This window comes from Lepidochelys kempii, chromosome 9 (assembly GCF_965140285.1).
Source record: "Lepidochelys kempii isolate rLepKem1 chromosome 9, rLepKem1.hap1, whole genome shotgun sequence".
Lineage (NCBI taxonomy): Eukaryota > Metazoa > Chordata > Testudines > Cheloniidae > Lepidochelys > Lepidochelys kempii.
The window spans coordinates 55,484,170-55,507,129 of NC_136388.1; the positions used below are offsets into that span (position 1 = coordinate 55,484,170).

General features: G+C 41.4%; 2 protein-coding genes across 15 annotated transcripts in view; one reads left to right on the plus strand and one right to left on the minus strand.

Moving 5' to 3' along the window:
• SEPTIN2 (septin 2) overlaps nt 1-17,189 on the minus strand; it is a 111,966-nt gene extending 94,777 nt beyond the window's left edge. For 5 of the 14 annotated variants that reach the window (XR_012160861.2, XR_012160860.2, XM_073360463.2 and 2 more), the window contains exons 1-5: nt 16,568-16,917; nt 11,301-11,330; nt 9,301-9,421; nt 5,337-5,423; nt 2,971-3,094 (exon numbers count right to left, since the gene is read on the minus strand). Coding sequence is in view for 6 of the 14 variants with exons in the window: in XM_073360463.2 (XP_073216564.1) it covers nt 2,971-3,094; nt 5,337-5,423; nt 9,301-9,421; nt 11,301-11,309 (341 nt within the window). In the remaining 8 variants the exon portion in view is untranslated. Of the gene's footprint in view, nt 1-2,970; nt 3,095-5,336; nt 5,424-9,300; nt 9,422-11,300; nt 11,331-14,456; nt 14,594-16,193; nt 16,240-16,567 lie in introns of those variants that run through there. The other 9 variants (XR_012160863.2, XM_073360461.2, XM_073360466.2 and 6 more) reach the window with 7 other exon arrangements.
• The window catches only part of HDLBP (high density lipoprotein binding protein), a 91,425-nt gene continuing 85,339 nt past the window's right edge, over nt 16,875-22,960 (plus strand). Inside the window, exon 1 of the mRNA XM_073360450.2 lies at nt 16,875-16,983. The gene's annotated coding sequence lies outside the window, so the exon portion shown is untranslated. The remainder of the gene's footprint in view (nt 16,984-22,960) is intronic.

Here is a 22,960-nt window from a genome sequence, read left to right on the forward strand (position 1 = left end):
TGAAAGTCTGAATGTGAGGCGATTACACTTAGCATATGAAACTTGGGAGGCAAGAGGCTTGACCGAGGGCCTGTCTACACTTACTGGGGGATCCATGAGTGGTGGTCAATGCATTGGTGGTCGATTTAGCGGTTCTAGTGAAGACCCACTAAATTGACCGCAGATCACTCTCCGGTCAACTTCTATACGGACAGAGCAGAGTAGGGGGAGTAGACAGCACAGCGTCTCCCATCGATGTTGCATAGCGTGGAACCCACAGTAAGATCTAAGCTATGTTGATTTGAGTTATGTTATTTATGTAACTCAAATTGCATAGCTTAGATTGACTTTTCCCTTTAGTGTAGGCAAGGCCTGAGTTAAGACAAATCAAGATGTGGGCTTTTTCTTTTGTATCTCCAGCACATCTGCAGACATGGTAGTTCATCACTTTCTGTAAGAGAGAGGAATTTGAACATTTTGTACCCAAAAAAAGATGGTATGAACCATTTTCTAATTAAATTCTGCTGAACTGCTTGCTGCTATCTATGATCCAAGTCCCACTTCCCATCTTAGTCATTTTCAATTAGAAAGAGTACATAATGGGCTGCACTATAGCTCACTTAAAGCCTTGCAAATTCCCTGTTCACCTTAAAAAGCATGAAAACAAAATTGGAATTAGATGACAAAGCTCAGAACAGAGAATAAAAGGAATTTCACCCTATTTATGAAGGATTGTGTGGGGAACGTCAATTAATTTCCTATATTTTGTTGCTGGGTTATTTGATCTAAAGTAAGTGACAGGTCTATTTATTAGTGCATCTTTAAGACTGTCATGGGCATGCAGAGATCATGGATGGGCACTCTTACAATAGTTTAATAAATCTGAATAAGTTAATTCCTTTAACAGGTCCTTGAAAGTCACCAGCAGTCACCCTAGTTACTCACCAGCTTTTATTTTGTAATTAAGTTATATAAGTTACTCTGTAAAATGCAGATTTTTCCTAAAGAAGCAAGGCAAGATTTTCTTCCAGTATTGTAGTTTTATAAAAACTTCAATATTCTTGCTAAAATCTCATCATGCATATAAATTTTATAAAGAGTTATAACCCCCCACACAACAAAAAGTAGTGCTGATTTAATTCACTCCAATATACCGCATGCCCAGAACTTTAAAGGCAAGTATAACATCATGAGTCAAGTATCAGGGGGTAGCCGTGTTAGTCTGTATCCACAGAAAACAACAAGGAGTCTAGTGGCAACTAAAGACTAACAGATTTATTTGGGCATAAGCTTTCAAGGGTAAAAAAACACTTCTCCATATACCTGAAGTGGTTTTTTACCCACAAACGCTTATGCCCAAATAAATCTGTTTGTCTTTAAGGTGCCACCGGACTCCTTGTTATCATGACTCAAGCAAATGCTAAGGTATCATATCTGGCAAGAGTTCATGATTATCAAGGACTGTGCAAAACACTGGGCACTACAGAAGAGTAATTTTATCAGAGTGCTAAAATACTCTTTATCCTATTGGTCTGGAACATACACGATCGATTTGTAAAAATAAGGATTTTTAAAAACACACCCAAATGAGATCCCTTCAAAGCAATAAAGCAAGCCTGTCTTTCCGCTAAGTCATGTTTCAGATTCAACACTTCAAATACATAAATTAGTAGAAAGATACAATAACTGAATTATAAAAGTATTTATGTTACAACAAACTGCCTTTTATGTTTTAATATAGTACCTAAATGTGCCATTACTGGTACGTTAACTGCCACGTGGTTTAGATGGAACTACTATAGGGAAGGGGTGCATAACTGGTTGAAAAAAAACCACACTCAGTATCAATGACTCATTGCCAGACTGGGAGGATGTATCTAGTGGGTACACTGCATGGGTTACCCCCAGTGAAAAGTTCTGGGCTGCGGTACTATTCAATATTTTCATTAATGACTTGGATAATGGAATGGAGAGCATGCTTATAAAATTTGTGGAGGACACCAAGCTGGGAGGGGTACAAATCCTTTGGAGGACAGGATTAGAATTCTGAACAACCTTGACAAACTGGAGAGCTGGTCTGAAATCAACAAGTTGAAAGTCAATAAAGACAAGTGCAAACTACTACACTAAAAGGAAAAATCAAATAAAAAACAACTGGCTAGACAATAGTTCTGTACAAAATAACTTGGGGGTGAGAGTGGATCACAAATTGAATATAAGCCGACAAGGTGACACAGTTGCAAAAAAAAAAAAAAAAAAAAAGCTACTATTCCGGGTGGGGGTTGTTAACAGGAGTGCAGTATGTCAGAAACAGGAGGTAATTGTCCTGTTCTACTCACACTAGTGAAGTCTCAGTTGGAGTACTGTGTTCTGTTCTGGGCACAACACTTTAAGGTAGATATGGACAAATTGGAGAGAGTAGAGAAGAGCAACAAAAACGACAAAAGGTTTAGAAAACCTAGGAGGAAAAGTTAAAAACCTGGCATGTTTAGCCTCGGAGGGGGGGGGGAAAGAAAAAATGAGGGGGGGGCTGATAATCTTCAGATATATTAAGGGGAGTTATAAAGGACACTGATCAATTGCTGTCCATGTTCACTGAAGGTAGGACAAGTAGTAATGGGCTTAACCTGAAGCTCGGGAGATTTAGTTTACATTTTAAGGAAAACTTTAACACAAAATATAGTTAAGTACTGGAATCGGTTACCAAGGGAAGATTGTGGAATCCCCAGCAACGGAGGTTTTTAAGTTAGACACACACTTATCAGAGATAGTCTAGGTATACTTGGTCCTGCCCCAACACAGGGGAATGGGCTTGGATGACCTCCAAAGATCTCTTCCAACCCTACATTTCTGTGATTGTGCTAGGCGCACAATGTACCTGCACTTCAGCGATTTAGTCCTGAGAAAAGAGTATGAGAATGAACTTCAAAGAATCCAAAGGGAGACGTAAATCCTCTTTTCTATAGGTCAATAAACCCTTTATATACATACCAGTCTCGGCAATTGATGGCATCACCATAACCTGGTGTATCTACAACTGTCAAACGGAGCTTAACACCCCTTTCCTCGATTTCAACTGTTGAAGCTTCAATCTGCACAGTCCTTTCAATTTTTTCTATAAAACAGCAAACTTGATCTTAAAAAGAAATCTCATAAATTTAGTTAATTCTAAGGCTAGATCAAGAATATCCAGCAAGTGGAACCATTTAAGAGGCTCTCTCTACTAATAACCTTATTCTTGGGGTCACATGACATCAGAAGCAGACACAAAATTTTCCATAGAAGCGTTTTTTCAAGACATCTGAGGATGTGTACTGTTTCTTTAAATCTGTAGCAGAAAGCCAGGCAGGATGAGTTTAGATAGAATGAGAAACAGACAGTAGCTTTCGGAGTACTTTTATTTTTATAGGGAAGGTTCTTTTCCATTGTTGGAAGAAAATGACAGACATGCCACATGACATGCTTAGCTAATGAAAATGAGTCACTCAACAAGAAAGCAGTGGAACTGCAATGCAAAAAGAACACCCCCCACCCAAAAAAAAAAAAAAAAAAAAAAGAGAAGATTCCCAGAAGAGGGAAACAAAAAATATCCATTAACAGCTTCAAATTCCTTTGGCAGAAATGTGGCAGGTGTGTGACAAATGAGAATGCAGGACAGATAAATTATGCACACTCAGTGGAAGCATGTGCAGAAAAAAATAAAGAAAATTAGCAGTGTGTCTATCAAGGCAAGAAGCCAAGTGATGCCTATACTTAGAATTTCTCTAAGGGAGGTTTCAGAGTGATAGCCATGTTAGTCTGCATCAGCAAAAACGAGGAGTCCTTGTGGCGCCTTAGAGACTAACAAATTTATTTGGGCATATGCTTTCGTGGGCTAAACCTCACTTCATCAGATGCATGGAGTGGAAAATACAATAGGGAGGTATACATACACAGCGTATGAAAAGATGGGAGTTGCCTTACCAAGTGTGTGTGGGGGTCAGTGCTAATGAGCCAATTCAAGTAAGGTGGAAGTGGGCTATTCTCAACAGTTGACAAGAAGGGGTGGAAATCACTTTTGTAGTGCTAAGGGAGGTATTATGAGAATTTTCTGCATCTTTGTTCAAGTTGACTTTATTTTCAAAAAGACTTCTGTCCTCCCTTCTTCCTGTGCCATGAAGGCATTTTTTTCCAAAAAGAACTAAGCAGACTCTTTGGTACTATTCATCATCATTCCTCACTTGACCACATGGGCTCATTAACAGATGCAAAGGGCTCATGTTTCCTGGGGTGAAGTGTACTGCCTCCCTAGCACGCATAAAGTAGATAATAAGCAAGTAGGGCTCTCCAGCCAATGCAGTTTGAATACTGTTTGCAGTATTCCAGTCACAAATGCCTATCGCAGCTACACTAGCACAAATATGCAACCATATTTGGAAGAGACGACTAAGGGTGGATATGATTGAGGTCTATAAAATCATGACTGGCGTGGAGAAAGTGTTATTTACTCCTTCTCATAACATGAGAGCTAAGGGTCACCAAATAAAAATAGGCAGCAGGTTTAAAACAAACAAAAGGAAGTATTTCTTCACACAATGCAGTCAACCTGTGGAACTCTGCCAGAGGATATTGCGAAAGCCAAGACCAGGGGTGGCCAACCTGTGGCTCCGGAGCGGCTCTTCAGAAGTTAATATATGGCTCTTTGTATAGGCACTGACTCTGGGGCTGAAACTACAGGTGCCAACTTTCCAATGTGACAGGGCGGGCTCTCACTGCTCAACCCCTGGCTCTGCCATAGGCCCTGTCCCCACTCCAACCCTTCCTGAGCCCACCCCTGAGCCTGTCGTGCCCTCACTCCTCCCCCAGAGCCTCCTGCACGCCACAAAACAGCTGATCGGGAGGTGCGAGGAGGGAGGGGGAGGCGCTGATCGGCAGGGTGGTCAGTGGGTGGTAGACACTGGGAGCAGGGTGGGGAACTGAAGGGGGGCTGCTGACATATTGCTGTGGCTCTTTGGCCATGTACATTGGTAAATTCTAGCTCCTTCTCAGGCTCAGGTTGGCCACTCTCGGCCAAGACTACAACAGGGTTCAAAAAAGAACTAGATAAATTCATGGAGAATAGGTCCGTCAATGGCTATAAGCCAGGATGGGGAGGGATGGTGTCCCTAGCCTCTGTTTGCCAGAAGCTGGAAATGCGTGATAGGGAATGGATCACTTGATGATTACCTGTTCCGTTCATTCCCTCTGGGGCACCAGTCATTGGCCTCTGTCGGAAGACAGGATACTGGGCTAGATGGACCTTTGGTCTGACCCAGTAGGGCCATTCTTATGTTATGTTCATTCACACTGAAGAGACATTAGGAAATAAAAATGTTTACCGGCTGCTCCTGGGATTATCCTTTCTGGGTAGAGATCTGTCAAGAACAGGCTGTTTATTAGAGTAGATTTTCCCAATCCAGATTCACCTATGATTCATTTTGAAAATATGCTGATCATAAATACGTTCTACATAATTAACCTTTCAGAAATGATATATAACATCTGATTATAGATATTTTTCTTAAGTTAAATGTAACCAAGTCTTTCAAATTGTGGATTAAACTGACATGGAGTGGTAATGATAGAGTCAGGCCACTATTATGCGCTTAAAGCAGGAGTTCATTTTATATATTCCAAATTTTTAGCACATAAGCTCTAAGTAAAGCTTGATATTTGAAGACTTACATGTAAATCTGTTAGAGCTCTAATTTTTTAATTGACCTTAAATTCACAGTCTGAGTCTTATGATTTTTCAGTCTCCTGTAGCTTTTAAACTAAAAGTTGTAGTGAAATTTTTGCATATAGTAAGAGTTTGAAGTACATCTGGGATTATTTAATAACTGTCACTGATTGAAAAAAAATGTTACTGGTATACATCACAATCAAATCTTTGTGCTGTGGTTAGCCAATGGAAAACAATTATATCTGCTACTTATATTGTCTGATATGGTATGCAGAAGTCTTTTGAAACTGTTACAGAGTGGTGTACAACACTACCTTTTGGCATATGCACCGAATAATGTTTCCTGTAATTGAAGGCTAACACAATGTGTGATTAATAGGTTTGCTAGTTCAGGGCATTTATGTTGCATCAGACAAAAAGGATCTTCAACAACGGAATGGCTACATAGTTGAAGACCAGGATCTTTGACACTTTAGCCATTTGCTTTGATGAAGACCCTGACCTCTGTCAAACTGCTCAGCTTCTGATGTAGCCAAACTGTTTCAAAGGGGGAGGTGGTGGGGAGGATCTTTGACAATGTATCCAACTGATTTGTCAAAGATCCTGTTCTTCATTAAACTGATCAACAGAACTGAACAAAAAAAAATAAAAATAAAAATGAAAAAAGAGCGAAAGATGGGCCTGTCAATCCCCCTGGGCTATATGACCAATGACACTGATCAAACACAAATGTGATGACTGAATATGAAGACCAAAATGAAAATTAAAAACCTATAACAAAATGAAAAACCCAACCAGCTAAATAGGTGGTCAAATGTTTTAGAAAAATGGCCATTTTTCAAACTGAAAAATTACAACCAGTTCCTACAATCAGCTGATTCAGGAATGGAGCTTGCTGGCTGAACAGTTTCATGCAACAAGAAAGCCATGATTTTTATTGATGGAGTTTACTACTGCTTGAAACTGGGCTAAGCTCCACACCAAAACAAGCCACAGTTTTCCTTATCTACTTTAAAAGTTTGAATAAGTGCAGCTACACTGGCAACTGACCACCAATTAATGAATTTGGGGCTAATCCCAAACCTAGACAAGGCAGTAGTTTAGTGCTGGAAACCTTAAATTGGTCAATTAACACAAGCTTCCTTTTGGTTTATCCCATCCCATCCCAGTTTCCTGGGAATGAAGACATTTGACTTTAAAGAATAAGATTATAGGTCAAAAGAATAAAGACATTAAATATGATTCACAACAGAAGAAAAAGTTAAACCCCCTCTTTGTTTACCTATACATATCTGAACAGAAGATAGACACATTCAGGCCAAATTACTGAAATAATCAGAATTTTGAGTAATTTATTTTTAACTCACATCTACTGCCCCTCTAGGTTAGCAAAGTATCATCCAAACTCTCCTAATACAATGCATTTCAATGAAGTTGTTTTCCCTAATTTTTCTCCTCAAATATCTTTATTTATACCTTAAAACTATTGGCAGATAGGTAACATACAGTAAGCATTGCTATCCCACACAGAAACTTTCAAATAAGTGTCTTCTCCTTTACTAATGTTGTCTCTTTTCCATACATGAATTTGTTTTTGAATGGAGCAGACACTGGGTTGTTTTGTTTAATAATTTATACGTGGCTCTATGCCAAAGCCACTTTACATAGTTGTATTTTCAGCTGATGTCACAGAGTGCTGGGAATTAAATTTAGCTGCAGCAGAGAAAGTGTGTTTATAGTTCTCTTAATTGTTTAAATGTTTTGGATTACAGAATAGTAGACTTCAAAAAAGGTTAAAAATAAATAATTTGAGAATTGGGGTTTCTTAGCAGATAAAGTTTTAGAAAGTAAACTGACATTTTATATAAAAGCTGTTTAAATGTATCCTGTAAAGATTTTATCCAAAACAAAGCCAGCAGAGCTGATGAAAACCCAAACTAGCAAGGAACAGACATTCAATACAGTATAACTGATTTAAAATTTTTTTGAATTCTCACTCTAGGTAATGCAAGCAGGCTCTCATGAATTATTCTAATAAAATGTGAAAAGCAAAGCTTTCCTAGCATTCAACTGTAAGCTACAAAAACAGGACAGACGTAATGCTGTGGCTGCTCTGTTGGCAGAAAACAAGGAAATAATTATGGATTCGAGGTGGTCTTTTATAAGTCTTGGGCTCTAGAATGATTACAACTCAGGTGGTACATAAACAACCACTAACGGTTCTACCACCAAATAGTTCCATGACTCACAAGCCAACTCCTGCAGTGAGGTACATCTGACAGAAGCAAATAATGAAAGGGAGTTTTTATTACTAGTAACGACGTGTGAAAGATATAACACAGCTTTGTTTTCAGATCTGGGATTGGGCTGCTGGGTTGGGTTGTTTTTGTTTTTAAAAACCACAATTTTACTGGTAGTCTGGAACAGATGGATAGAACCCTGAAATGTCACTTTTCAGTAAACATATTATAAGGTTGAGAACTAGTATGCTCAAAATCCAGAAATTCAAAAGTTATGGTTTCCACAGTAACATGGATACGTAAGTGTAATGTGTCTGAGTTAACCTTACATAATGACAGGTTTCAGAGTAGCAGCCGTGTTAGCCTGTATCTGCAAAAAGAAAAGAAGTACTTGTAGCACCTTAGAGACTAACAAATTTATTTGAGCATAAGCTTGCTCAAATAAATTTGTTAGTCTCTAAGGTGCTACAAGTACTTTTCTTTTTGAGTTAACCTTGACTTGGGAGCCTGGTGGGGAGTGAAGAGACAGTCTGAGGACTGCTGAATTGCAGAGCCAAATGAGGTGGTCAGTTTGGTATGAAAGGGTTTCTTTTGACCTCTTCTGCTATTCCTTATGCAACACTAAAGTTATCTATCTCATTTTAATGGCCTGTCAATTTCCCATTTAAATGTACATTAAAAAAAAATTGTACAGTTAATCATTTTATGCCTACAGACATTTTTTCCAAGTGAAATTGTATCAGCTCCCATACACTGCTGGGCATGCATAATACAATTACGATTACAACAAATAATGGAAAACTAAATGTGCAAGGATGGAACATTTAAAACTTGAAAATTGCTACACCAATTTTCTTCATGCTTAGTCACTACTACTCACTGACTGGCCACATGCTGAGTTTCAAAGTTCACCCATTTTTGCATTATCTGAGCACAATAAATGGTTCAAATAGGGATATGTGAGGGGGAAAAAAAAAAAAAGGTTGTCCCAACTCAAAACAGCAAAATAAGACTTTTCCTCAAACTTTTTTTTTAAACCCATTTAAGCACAGAAAGTTTAAGTCCCAAAGGACAAAACAGGAGGAAGTAATGAGTACAAAAGGTGTGAGAAGACCTTCTTAATCTTACCTACAGAATTAGCTACCACACACAATGTTTGGATGTATTACTACTTATGTGGAACAGCTAGCTCATTAACACGTTGAAGTATACTTGAGTTTAATTATCATCTTTAAACTATACAACTATACAGGACTGAACCACTGGATACTATATAAAGTATATGAAGACTTCCTTCACGCAAGAAGTTACATTGCATTCAGCCTAATCCCCAGTTTTCTAAATTCTAATTAGAAGAATTTATTAAAAATATTCTCTTACCAACCACCATGAGAGTGAACTCAAAGCCCTTTTTCACAGACTTCCGATGAACCTGGTTGGGAAGGTTTGCAAATCCAACATAGCCAGGAGTTTCTGGATTGGTAAATTGGGCAGGCGGTTGCTAAATAAAATAATCAGAAGATTATATATGCTATAGGCTGAAATAACTGAGGACAGTTCTGAAGCTTGTAATTACAAATTAGAGGCAGAGCGGGAAAATATTTGAAGTCTTCAGTCTTTATTGCTCACACTGTTCTCTACAGAATAGGCACTCAAGTTTGAGTCACCGTAAGTTAAAACAGAGGGAGCTGGCAGGAGTGTTTTCTGTAAAAGGCCCTCACCTTTGGAACTTACACCCCAACCTTTGGTCTGAAAGAACCCAAACCTGTTGGTGTGTATCACACATTGCAAGGCCTACTTTTTCCACTCAGGCTTTAGGGAATGGAAAGGATTCATGATTTGGTTTTGGTTGTGACTTCACTGCTGATTTTATTTGCATTGTTTTTCTAAATAACTGTCAAAAGGTGCCTGAAGTAAATATAGGAATCCTTTTTTGTATATTATATTGTTATAAGTGTAGATACATAAATGACTGGCTGCACATGCACAATGTAAACCTAAAAAACATTTACATATCAAAGTTTTCACTGACAAATTAGATAGCAACAGCTTTATTATATCTGTTTCATTTCCAGATTAAAATAAATGGCATGTTTTTCCTCCAAGAGTTTAAATGAAACTGAAAATTCATGGGATGCGTTTCTCACTACTACTACTACATGTTGTGCAGAAACCCACTACAGCTATATTCACACTACCATAATGGTTAAACAATTTTGAAGACAATTTTACAACACAGAATAGATTAACTGTGCTAAGTGAAAGTTTTCACAACTAGTGTAGTTTATTCCAACTATCCTTCCAAGAATTATAGTAAATTATATTCAATATTACCCTCAGCAGACTATGCTTGTGTAGTAATCATACTAACTACTTTTAAAAATGTGTGGTGTTTAACGCCAATTTAAAAGTGGTTGTGTGGATGGGACTTATGCACACGCTAAATCAAATTGCAACTCTACATTTCTAGTCAGTTCTGACACATACAAATAAAAAAAATTAAAAGCTACCTGTTATCTGATGATAATCTATTTGAAATCTTATAATAAAGCAAGAGGATTGACTTAATACAGGTGTCCCTTCTAGCTCAAAGTAATCTGTGATCAGTTCATTAAAATCAGAAGGAAAACTAGAGGGTGCTCTGGAAAGGACTCAACTTTCATTTTCAATTTACAATGTATAAACACATCCAACATTAAAGAATAGCAGAAAAAGTTTTCAGACATATTGGTTATTCTCCCCAAACATACTACTCAAACACTTTACACAATTTATGTCAGTGACAATAGGTTAATATGGGCCATTCCGATTTCTACTTTTGACACAAAATGGGTGGAACAAGAAATCTGAATTTTATATGCTGATTGTTACATTTATATGATCTTTTCGTTTAAATTCTCTATTGTTGCTTTTATAATCTTGCTTAAAGGATCTGTCCATCCCCCAGCTTGCTTTTGGGGCAAAAGCCAATTAAACTGGTGTTCATCCTTTTCCTGAATGTTCATTGCTGACTGCAAAACTGGGTACACAGTGGCAGAAGAGAAGTTCAAATACAAAATAGTACAGTTGGGGTAAAGGGTTTGCTCAAGTGAGGGACATTACCTCAGCGGAAAAAAGCTACATGGTTTCCCTTTATAACCTCAATAGGGAAACAACTTTCATAAACAGTGTTTTGCATAATTTCATCTGTTACCAAACTGTTCAAAGTTTATTTTCATTCATCTCTAAATTTGAAATATTCTATACACTTGACTGTGGATCCCACACTCTAAAAACTTTATATTCATTGCACATGAAGGAACGGTTGCACTATCTAAAAACCTTAATAAAAAACTATGCTTTTATGTTGTAATTAATGAAAATACAAATGCTGTTCTTACCTTGGCCATCCTTATGGAAGGTCAGCCACTCTGTGAACAAAATGTTTTTTAGTTTGTTACAAACAGGATAATATGAAGACCAAAACACCTACTAAAACCACCACTGTGCAATCAAATTTTAATGGTCTCTTGACAGTGAGCAAGACAGAGACCATTCTAAACTACTTGCATGTATTACCCAGCTTCTGGACCACCTCAAATGATTTCCTGTCAAATACCATTTTTATCTTTACCTTTGTTATGAAAATCTCACTCCATATTCAAAGATTAACACTGAATGCCTAACTCCAATTTTATTTAATTCATTGGAATCAAAGTTAAGCCAACACTGTGTGCTTCAGAAAATTCCACTCAAACTATACGAGAAGAAAAAAAATCTTTTGCATCTGGAAAAATTATAAAGCTTACACCTTTTACAAAAACCAACTGAAGTAAAATCTAAAGAAGAGCTTTATGTAGCTCAAAAGCTTGCATCGTATACCAACAGAAGTTGGACTAGTAAAAGATATGACCTCACCTACCTTGTTTCTCTAAAAGAAACTATTAGAGTTTACAGGAAATTGCCTTTTCAGAATTCAGATAAAATTTTCAGAATTCAGACAAATACAGCTTTCTCTCCTCCCCCACACTTTTAAGTGTCCTGTAAATAATCATTAAAGGAAGAGGTTCAACAACTCTTTGGGGGAGAGGGACAGCTTAGTGGTTTGAGCATTAGCCTGCTAAACCCAGGGCTGTGAGTTCAATCCTTGAGGGGGCCATTTAGGGATCTGGGGCAAAAATTGGGGATTGGCCCTGCTTTGAGCAGGGGGTTGGACTAGATGACCTCCTAAGGTCCCTTCCAACCCTGATGTTCTATGAACTTTGAAATGTGATAGGGTAAGCAAAATTAGAAAAATCATCATCTCCTCCTCTCTAAATCACAATGTCTACAACAAGAAAAGGAGTACTTGTGGCACCTTAGAGACTAACAAATTTATCTGAGCATAAGCTTTCGTGAGTTACAGCTCACTTCATCACATCCGATGAAGTGAGCTATATGCGATGAAGTGAGCTGTAACTCATGAAAGCTTATGCTCAAATAAATTGGTTAGTCTCTAAGGTGCCACAAGTACTCCTTTTCTTTTTGTGAATACAGACTAACACGGCTGCTACTCTGAAAAATGTCTACAACCTAATCCTACCATTTAAAATGCTGCTAAAATCTTTTTGCCTCATAGCTCTGCCAGCTCCTCCCCCCAGTTTCTCCTTTAGCTCCCCCTTCATCTACCATGTCAAAAACTAACTTCTTGTCCTTACTCACAAAAAGTCTCCATAATTTATAGCCCCACTCTACCAGACTGACTCCCACCTTCACTATCACTGATGCCAAATTTGATCACCCAATTTTCTGCTCGTTCTCCAAGCACTTGCATTCCTTCCCCCATGCCACTCCTTAAAGGGGGGGGGAGGCTTCCAATTAAAAACCATAAACCACCACCTAATCCTCCTTCAAGTCCCCCAAAACTCATCTCTTCCATAATATATATCTTAAACTGAAACCTGACAATGGCTAGACAGGTAGAGAACTGTGATGATTGCTACTGACTGCCTACAATATGTCATCTTAACCAAGATATAAAACCAGAGGCCTTGACCCTTTGTGGTTACTAAATGTTCAATAGTAATTTTCACAAGAACAAGCGGTGTTTACCAAAATAGAATATTTACTAGGGAGTTTAGTTATTACCAGGGACTTCAGGAAGCAGATGTATCCAAATTTGCTATCTGCGTAGCAAGAAGAGTGCAAATTTACCTGCCACAGTTAACTGTGCCTTCAGGACTGAATTACTGTTACACATTGTGTGTGTGCGCGCATGTGTGAAGGAAACAGCCTGAGTGGCTTCAGTGTATGTCTACACCATGCACCTTATAACAGTGCGGATGTGCTGCTACAGCTGCGCCTTGTAAGGCACACAACGTAGTCGCTCTTTGTCGATGGGAGAAAGCTCTCCTGACAATAAAATAAAACACTAATGCGGGGCGGTATCTTAGTCAACAGGAGAGTGGCTTCCACGGATGAAGCACTGTCCACACCATGGGCATGGAAATCGTAGGCTGTGGGAAGCTGTGCCTCCCCAAACAGCCTAGCATGGCCCCACCCACACCCTGCCTCCAGGCCAGGTCCCTTCCTGCAGTTCCCCCCAGCCCTTTGCCCTGGCTGCTGCCATTGCGGTGGCACACCAGGGCTGGGGGCTGCTGTCGCTGCGCTGACTGGGGCTACAGTGGAGGTGCAGACGAGGAGGGTGAGGGGCAGAGCTTCGGGCACAAGCAGAGGAGCTGAGGTCTAGGCTTCCACAATGCCCGGGTCACCAGCTGCCTATCGTGCACACCAGAACTTTGTCGTTAAAACTTTTGTTATTCAGGAGGGATGGGGGTTTCCACACCTCTGAGCAACAGAAGTTTTAACAATGAAAGTACAGGGCAGACAAAGCCTAAGAAATAAAAGCTAGTGCAATATATGACATTGTGTTTGTTAGGTGGAGTTCCATGCTATAATTATGTAACATCAGTGCTCCGTGATCTATGGACAATGATCAACGGTCAACAATCAGTTTCCAAGTGGAATTCAAGGAGCTGGTTTAAACCGATCGAGTCCTAAATTGTTTGATATTAGTCAAGAGATTTCGACTCCTTAAGCTACACTGCTGTGGCTAGGATCAGAGGCAGTGCTCAGATGACAAACTCTCAGAAAGAAAAAGGGAGTTACTAGCAGGGTGTTCTCAACTTTAGAAAATCTTCTCCCTGTTGGTCCAAGGACCACATTGGTTTTCCAGGCACACTGCAAGGGCCATCTTTCCACCCACGAAGTGTGGGGGCGCGCAGGTTGTGGGTTGGAGGAATTTTATTATGGCTGCTTGGTGGAAAGGGGTATTTACATTTGCTGATACATATCTGTATATTTATTGCTAAAGATAAGAGTCCTGGAGATATTCATTGTGAAATTGAGATTACAAACAGGTGCTTATTTTATAAATCTAAACAAAAAATATGGAGAGTTACCATTATATCAAACTGCACAAAAGGTAAATTAAAAGACCTCTACCTAGTAGTAACTTTCTCTTTAAATTCTGTGCAAGTAGGTCCAAGGGTACTGAATTACTTAAGACAATGAATTACCTTCCATATGGATCTTCAAGAACTTCAAATATTAACTGATCAAATCTCAACATCCTTGAGTTAAGTTTCATTATCTCCATTGTACAGAGAAGGAAACTGAGGCAGAAAGAGGACCGTGTCCTTCACTCAGGATCACACTGCAAGTCCATGTCAGCGGTGGGATTTAAAACAAAAGCACCTTGAATTTTCTGTTATAGTTATAGGATCACACTATTTTGTATTGGATACGCTGTACTGTCTGGTCCAATCTAGGCTTCTCTAGCATAACCATTTATTCATTTAGGGTTCCTGTTGGCCACTGGTTCTCAACCAGGGGTACACATACCCCTGGGGGTACGCAAGGGTCTTCCAAGGAGCATATCAACTCACCTAGATGTTTGCTTAGTTTTACAACAGGCTACATAAAAAGCACTAGTGAAGTTAGTACAAACTAAAATTTCCTAGAATGACTTGTTTATACTGCTCTATATACTATACACTGAAATACAAGTACAACATTTATATTCCAATTGTTTTTTATACTTTCTCATATTTACCATACAAGTAAGCAATTTTTCAGTAATAGTGTGCTGGGACACTTTTGTATTTTTAATGTCTGATTTCTTCTGAAAGGGGTACAGTAGTCTGGAAAGGTTGGAAGCCACTGCTGTAGGCAACCAACATAGAAAGCTTTCACAACAGGGAATACTGCATGGAAGATGTTTTAATACTGTGATTAAGTTCTCTCATGCAGGCAGCAATACAATTCATAAGCAGTTTCCAATTTGAGAGCATCCTAGATCTTCCCTTACAGCTGTTCTAAAACCCTACGGAAGACATTATACATGTGTCTTGCATGATCAAAGAGGAGGTTTGAGCAGACTTTGAACTAGGTTAACGATAGATTGCTATTAAATCACATCTAAGCCACTGTTAGATCTCATTTCAAATGCAGATGAAGATAAGTAACTTGCTTCTCTGACACTTTAGATGCTGTCTGTAAAAACTTCACACGTGGCATAGAAAGCTCTAACCTTATAGTTGCTCCATCTTCTTCTACTTGGTGTAATGAGCATTTAGGCTGCAAGGCTCTTTGCTACCTCTTTAACCCTGCTCTTTGGTCAGCTCTAATTTCCACCCTTATAGTCATCAGTCTCCAGCTGTAGCTCCCTAGCTTCTTTCCTTTGCTCCATCCCTGGCACTAAGTCCTAGTCCCACCTGGTTCACAACCCTCACTTCCACAGCCCAGTAAATTCCACCCCTAACAGCCTGTGAACCTGCCCTGCGTTGCCACTGGACCTGAACTTTCCTCTACAGCTAGAGTTTCACCAGGTCTGTTAGTTCTACAGACCAAGAAGAACTAAAGTAATTTACATTTTAAAGGCTAAGCAGTTAATGCTTACATTTAATTGTAAACACGTAAACTTGTGTGTGTGAAGCTGTACACTGTAACTTTGCTGACAGTGATCCATTCAAACAGTGAAAATTCACAGTGGCGTAATTGAAACACATTCTGTTTCCAAACTACCTTTTGCAGGAGTAAGTTTAGGTAGCTACAGCTACGGCTAGAAAGCCACAAGGCTTCTCCAAAGCTGCGAGGGGTGTTAAGTGCATAGTATTTGAAAAGCACGTTAGCCTTCAATTTTGAAACGCTAAGAGAAAAAACCCCACCTCCCCCAACCGTACAGCCATCTCTCCTCCCGCTCGCCCACCGGGGAGGACGGTATCAAGCAAAGGCGAAGTCGGCCTGCCGGCTACCTTCTGACCGCAGAAGGGACGAGGGAGTCCTCCGGCGGTCCCCGGCATTGCATCTCTGAAGCCCTGAGAGACATCGGGCTGGGGCTACCGGACAGCTAGGAAGTGCGGCGCCCGGGGATTCTCACCCCCCTCCAGCATCGCCAGGCAGCGGCCCGAAAGCAGGACGCGGAACCAGCACCACGGGACACTGCGGGGCCTAACCCCGCGGAAGCTGCAAGCCGCGAATGGGGGAAGAAGGGGGGCGGGGGAGGGGCGAGGAAACTCGCCCGTCTGGCTCCGGAGCCCAGACTCCTCGCCCTGGACCGCCCGCCCCTGAGCGGCCCTAGAGCCCCCCTTCCCCCTGGGGAGCCGGGAGCCGCCGCCGCGCCCCTCACCTGGCAGCCTGGGCTGTACAGAGCGACCGCGGAACCAAGCTCTTCCAACAGTTCCTCAGGCTCGCGCACTCGCTACGAGTCTCTCTCCACTCAGGCTCGCTAACTACAGTCGCGCGCGCCTCCGCAGACCCCGCCCTAAAGTCGGAGTCGGGGACTCACAACGAAGGGACGCAAGCTCGAGCGGCAGCCTCAGAATAAATGCGCGCCTGCGCGCCTCAAGAGCCCTAAAAGCGCATGAGCTTAACTGACTGTGCGGACGCACACGCTATTCCTGTGGCGATTTGACAGGACAAGGGTGTGTGGGGGTGGGGCCACCCTTATGCTGGCAGGTTACGCACATCTCTCTCCTTTACCAAGATGGCGGCTGGCCTCTCGGCCTCGTACCCAGCATAAGCTTCGCCGTAGGCCTATTAGAGGTAATTCCGATCTCCGCTCACACTCGGTATAGCAGCGCGATAAAATGGGGGGTCAGGGACGCATCAGGTAAGAGGGGCTGGACAGCTGAACACGATCCCCCACCCTAGGGGGCTGGGACGACTCTGTTGCCTCCAACAAGCTGACGGCAGCAGAGAGACGGGCTTAGAGCCCGCAATATCTAGCCAGCACTCATCTTCGCTCGATGGTTTGTTCCTTTTCTATTGGTGCTGGTGGGCCACGTGCCAGTGGTACTCCCCCTCATCCCCCGTTACCATAGAGCGCGGCGGAGGGAGAGGCAGCCGCCTTCCGGTGGGGGCTATGGGAGTGGCCACGTCCACTGCACAAGAGAGGGTCGTATGCAGCCATTGTCCGGTCCCCCCCACCCCTCCCAGTTGTGGGTGCAGAGTGGTTGCTGTCTCACCCCTGCCCCCCACTTTTAACTGGGTGGTTGCTTCACCCTCCCCCCGTAGATCAGTGGCAGGGGGTCGGATGCAATGTTGCCAACCGCAAGTATTTAAAATACATAAGTGTGCCCTGCTTCCCCCACACTGCCAAATTAATGAGATTGTAAATGCATATGGGGTGATTTTTATTTGCCATCTGGTTTGTGCAGCATTGGAGGCAGATTTTTATGCTGTTCTACAAAAACCATGAGCTAAAACAAAATTTTAAAAAGTGGATATTCTGATGCATTCCCATACTCTAGGGCTTAAGGCTATATCTATAGAGGGAGATTAGGCACTAAGTGGGGTGAGGAGACAGTGTTCCCTCATTTAACTTGGTGGCTCTGCTCCCAGCTCCATTGGGCCTGCCTTTGCATTCCCTTGGAAAATTATTACACTGGGGCTTGGAGTTTAACTTCTCCCGTCCCCTGCAGCAAAGGCAGCCTTAGAGATTCTCTAAATTCTCTACTCCCTAGCACCTAGCTGCAGCATAAGCTTCCCCCATGATGTCCTGCCCCTGTCCCTCTCCCTCTCTAGCCTTGAGGGAATCAGACCTGGAAAGGGTAGTTCAATCTCCTTTCCGCTGAAACAGGAAACAAAGAAACTTGTGCTAGTGGCTTTAGTCATGTCAACACCTGTCCCTTGGGAACAGGGGCAAAACCCTCCAACTCATTGCATTTATTATTTAGTGCTTGGGTATGTGTCCACAGATATGCATAGCACTGTAGCCAGAGGTTAAAGACACGTTCTAAGCCCCCAGAGGTTTATACTATGAGCGACTCAACATGCTTGATTGATGCTGTACATGTTAGGGGTTGCTTCTTGTGGGTTTTATTACTTATGTTTTAGTAAGTTGGGTGAAGATCTTATTCCACTAAACTTCTGATTTGGTATTAGAGTTGTCATTTCCATTACTATTGTCTTGAGGCACATCTGCCATCTGCTCCACAACCTCCCACCCTCAGACAAAAGCCCTGTGACCAACACAGATCATTTAGCACCTTCCACCACATGCTTATCTAATCCAGAATCTATTCACATAAAACAATTTAAATACCATTTTACATCTTTGTTAAAAGAAGGCTATTCAAAGAGAAATAGAGCTCAGGTACAGGTTTGCTGATCTGGAAAATGAAGAAGGGCCACAGCAGGCAGTAACAGAAAGTGGGAGGGCAAGGAAGAAGAGAAGGACAACTAGTCCTAGAAGAAGAGGGGAAGCGTCAATGAAGATAGGCGGAGTTGGGAGCCACTGGAGGATAGAGACTAACTCATAGAAGATTGCAAGAGAGAACAAAGACCAGAGGACTTGCAGCCAGAAAGAACAGGAGGCGGGCCAGAGAATTGCACCAATACCCGGATGAAGTGGGTCTACATCATTGGTGACCCCCTACTAAGAAGGACAGACCTGGCACCAGAGCTGATCCAGAGAACAGAAAGGTGTGCTGTCTGCAGGGAGCTAAGATGTGGGATGTGGACCTGAGGCTGGAGAATATACTAATAGGAGCAGGAAATAATTCACTCATTGACCTTTGCATGGGAACACATGATACTGCTAGATTCTCAGTAGAACGCATCAGTGGAGACAGTGCCAGGCTGGGGAAGATTCTTAAAGAAGTGAAGACTTAAGTGATCTTCAGTGGGATTCTACCTGTCCTTAGAGGAGGAGAACAAAGGTGAGACAAGATTATGATGATCAACAGATGGCTCGGGCAGTGGAGGACTTTGGGATGTTCAACCACTGGGAGGATTCATGGACACAGGACTGTTCTCATCGGATTGACTCCACCTGAGTAGTGAGGGAAATAGACTTTGATGGAGGTTGGCACAGCTGATCAAAAGAGCTTTAAACTAGGAATCTGGGAGATGGTTGGGAGATATACTCATGTAATCTCCATGCCTAATTTGAATATTGACCGGGAGGAAAAAATCAAGAAAGAGAGAATATTGCAATGGAGAAACTAACAGCAGTGGGTAGGAGAATGGACATTAAGAGGAAAGATAGTGCCGTTACCATTGAAGCCAGACTGCAATACTGGCAATAGAATGACTGTATCTAAGCAGGTGAAGAATTTGGTTGAAGCCAAGCAGGAACAACTAAGATGTCTGTACATCAATGCAAGGAGCCTGGGTAACAAAATGGAGGAACAAGAACTACTGGTGCTGGAAGATGAAACCAGATATTATAGGGATAACAGAAACATGGTGGAATAGTAGCCATGACTGGAGTACAGGTATTGAAGGGTATATGCTATTCAGGAAAAACAGAAGTAAAGGTGATGGAGTAGCATTGTATGTTAATGATGAGGTAGACTGTAAAGAAATTTAGAAGTGATGGGAATGGATAACACGGTCTGTTTGAGACCAAATTACATTGGGGAAGAAAGCTACCAGAGGCTCCCCTGTGATAGTGCTTGGGGTATGCTACAGACCCCCATGATCCAATCTAGATATGGATAGAGACCTCTTTAATATTTTTAATACAATAAAAACCTTCTGGAAATTGTGTGATTATGAGAGGCTTTAACTTCCCAGATATAGATTGGAGGGCAAGTGCTACTAATAATAATAAGGCCCACATTTTCCTGGATGTGATCGTAGGCGCTGGCTTCCTCTGGGCCTAGGGGTGCTCAAGCTCCCACCTGCTTCCTTCCCCCAAGCCCCCACCCTGTTTCGCCTCTTTCTGACCCCACCCCATCCCTTCTCCCAAGTCCCTGCCCCCACCCTACCTCTTCCCACCCAGTTCTGCCCCCTCCCCTGAGTGCACCTTGTCCCTACTCCTCCCAGAGCCTCCTGCACACCATGAAACAGCTGATTGCAGTGTGTGGTAGGTAGGTGGTAGGTGTGCTGGTAGGGAGGGGGAGGAGTTGATTGGTGGGGTCACCGGTGGGCGGGAGGCGCTGGGGGAAGGGAGGAGCTGGCTGCCAGTGTGTGTTAAGCACCTGCTAATCAGCATCTATGGCGGTGATAACTGACCGATTTCTTCACCAAATAGTTGCTGAATCTACAGGAGGTGATGCCATTTTAGATTTGGTATTGGTGAGTAGTGAGGATGTCATAGAAGAATTGGTTGTAGGGGACAACCATGGTTAAAGTGGTCATGAACTAATTCAGTTTAAACTAAATGGAAAGATAAACAAAAATAGATCTACAACTAGGGTCCTTGATTTCAAAAGGGCAAACTTAAAAAGATTAAGGGAATTAGTTAGGAAAGTGGACTGGGCTCAAGAACTCAAGGATCTGAATGTGGAGGAGGCTTGGAATTACTTTTAAGTCAAATTTCAGAGTAGCAGCCGTGTTAGTCTGTATTCGCAAAAAGAAAAGGAATACTAAATTTGTTAGTCTCTAAGGTGCCACAAGTACTCTTTTTTTTTTTTTTTTAAGTCAAAGTTGCAAAGGCTATCTGAAGCCTGCATCCCAGGTGGTGGAAAAAATGTATAGGTAAATGTTGCAGACCAAGCTGGAAGAGCAAGCATCTCAAACAGGTGATTAAGAGAGCCTACAAAGAATGGAAGATGGGATGGATCAACAAGGAAAGCTATCTCTTGGAGGTCAGAAAGCGAAGGGGAAAAGTGAACTTTCAAAAGCCAAACAGAATTGGACCTTGCAAGGGAAATTAAAACCAATAGTAAAAGGAAGTGGAACCGCTAAGCATTGAGGATAATTTAGGGATGGCCCAACACCTAAACAAATACCTTTATTAAAAATGGAGGCAAAGTAATGAGAAGCTTTGCGGTACTGGCAGGCTGGCTAGTGGAAATGAGGATACGGAAGTAGAAATTATCACATGCAAGGTGGAAGTCAAACTTAAAACAGCTCAATGGAACTAAATCGGGGGGCCCATTTAATATCCACCCAAGAATATTAAAGGAACTGGTACATGAAACTGCAAGCCCAATAGCAAGGATTTTTAACAAATCTGTAAACTTTGGGTCGTACCTTGTGATTGGAGGCTTATCTAATACCTATTTTTAAGAGAGGGGAAAAAGTGATCAGGGAAATTACAGGCCTATTAGTTTAATCTCAGTTGTATGTAAGTGTAACTCATGCCTGTTTGGTGCGGCACTTTATCCCGCTTTAGTGACACCTAGACCACCTAGAGATTGATGTGTCTTCTACAGTCTTGGTTAAGAGGCATGTGGCTTTTAGCTCATGCAGCAGAGGCTCATACACAAGCTTCAGAAGTCCCAGGTTCAATCCTGGCTGCCGATGACGGGGGTGCCTTATGTAAAGTCTAAGAACAAATTTTGAAATAGAAAGTACTCACGGACATAAAGGTAGACAGTTATTGGGATAAAAATACAATATGGTTTCACAAAAAGTAGATCATGCCATACTAACCTGATCTTCTCCTTTGAGAAGATAACTGATTATTTTAGACAAAGGAAATGCTGTAGATCTAATCTACTTGGATTTCACTAAGGTATTTGACATAGTTCCACATGAGAAAATTATTATTTAAATTGGAGAAGATGGGGATTAATATGAGAATTTTAAGGTAGATAAGGAACTGGTTAAAGGGGACACTACAGTGGGTCATGCTGAAAGGTGAACTGTCAGGCTGGAGGGAGATTACTAGTGGAGTTCCTCAGAGATCAGTCTTGGGACCAATCTTATTTAACACTTTTATTAATGACCTTGACACACAAAGTGGGAGTGCGCTAATAACATTTGTGGGTGACACAAAGTTGGTGAGGTATTGCCAATACAGAGGAGGATCAGAATACAATACTAGAAGATCTGGATGACCTTGAAAACTGGAGTAATAGAAATAAGATGCAATTTAATAGTACAAAGTCATGCACTTAAGGACTAACAAGAAGAATTTTTGCTTTAAATTGGGGACTTATCCCATTGGAAGCCACAGAGGAGAAAGACCTGGGTGTATTGGTTAATCAAAGGATGACTATGAGCTGCCAATCTGATGCGGCCATGAAAAAGGCTAATGGGTATGTCCAGTAGAGATAGGGAAGTGTTATTACCATTATACAAGGCACTGGTGAGACTTATCTAGAATACTGTGTGCAATTCTGGTCTCCCATGTTAAAGAAAGATTAATTCAACTGGAACAGTTGCAGAGAAGTGCTACTAGGATGATCAGAGGAATGGAAAACCTACCTTACGAGAGGAAACTCGAGGAACTTGACTTAATTAGCCTAACCAAATGAAGGCTGGGGATGATATGATTGCTCTCTATAAACACATCAGAGGGTTAAATACCAGGCAGGGAGAGGAGTTAAGTTAAACACCAATGTGGACACAAGAACAAAGGGTTATAAAATGACCATCAACAAATTTAGGCTTGAAATTGGACAAAAGTTTTTAACCATCAGAGGAGCTGGAACAGCCTTTCAAGGGGAGTGGTGGGAGTAAAAACCTAACTGGCTTCAAAACTGATTTTGATAAGTTTACGGGGGGGATGATATGATGAGACTGCCTACAATGGCATGTAGCTGATCTGTGACTGCTAGTAGCAAATATCTCTAGTGGCCAGTGATGGGACACTAGAATGGGAGGGTTCTGACTTACTACAGAA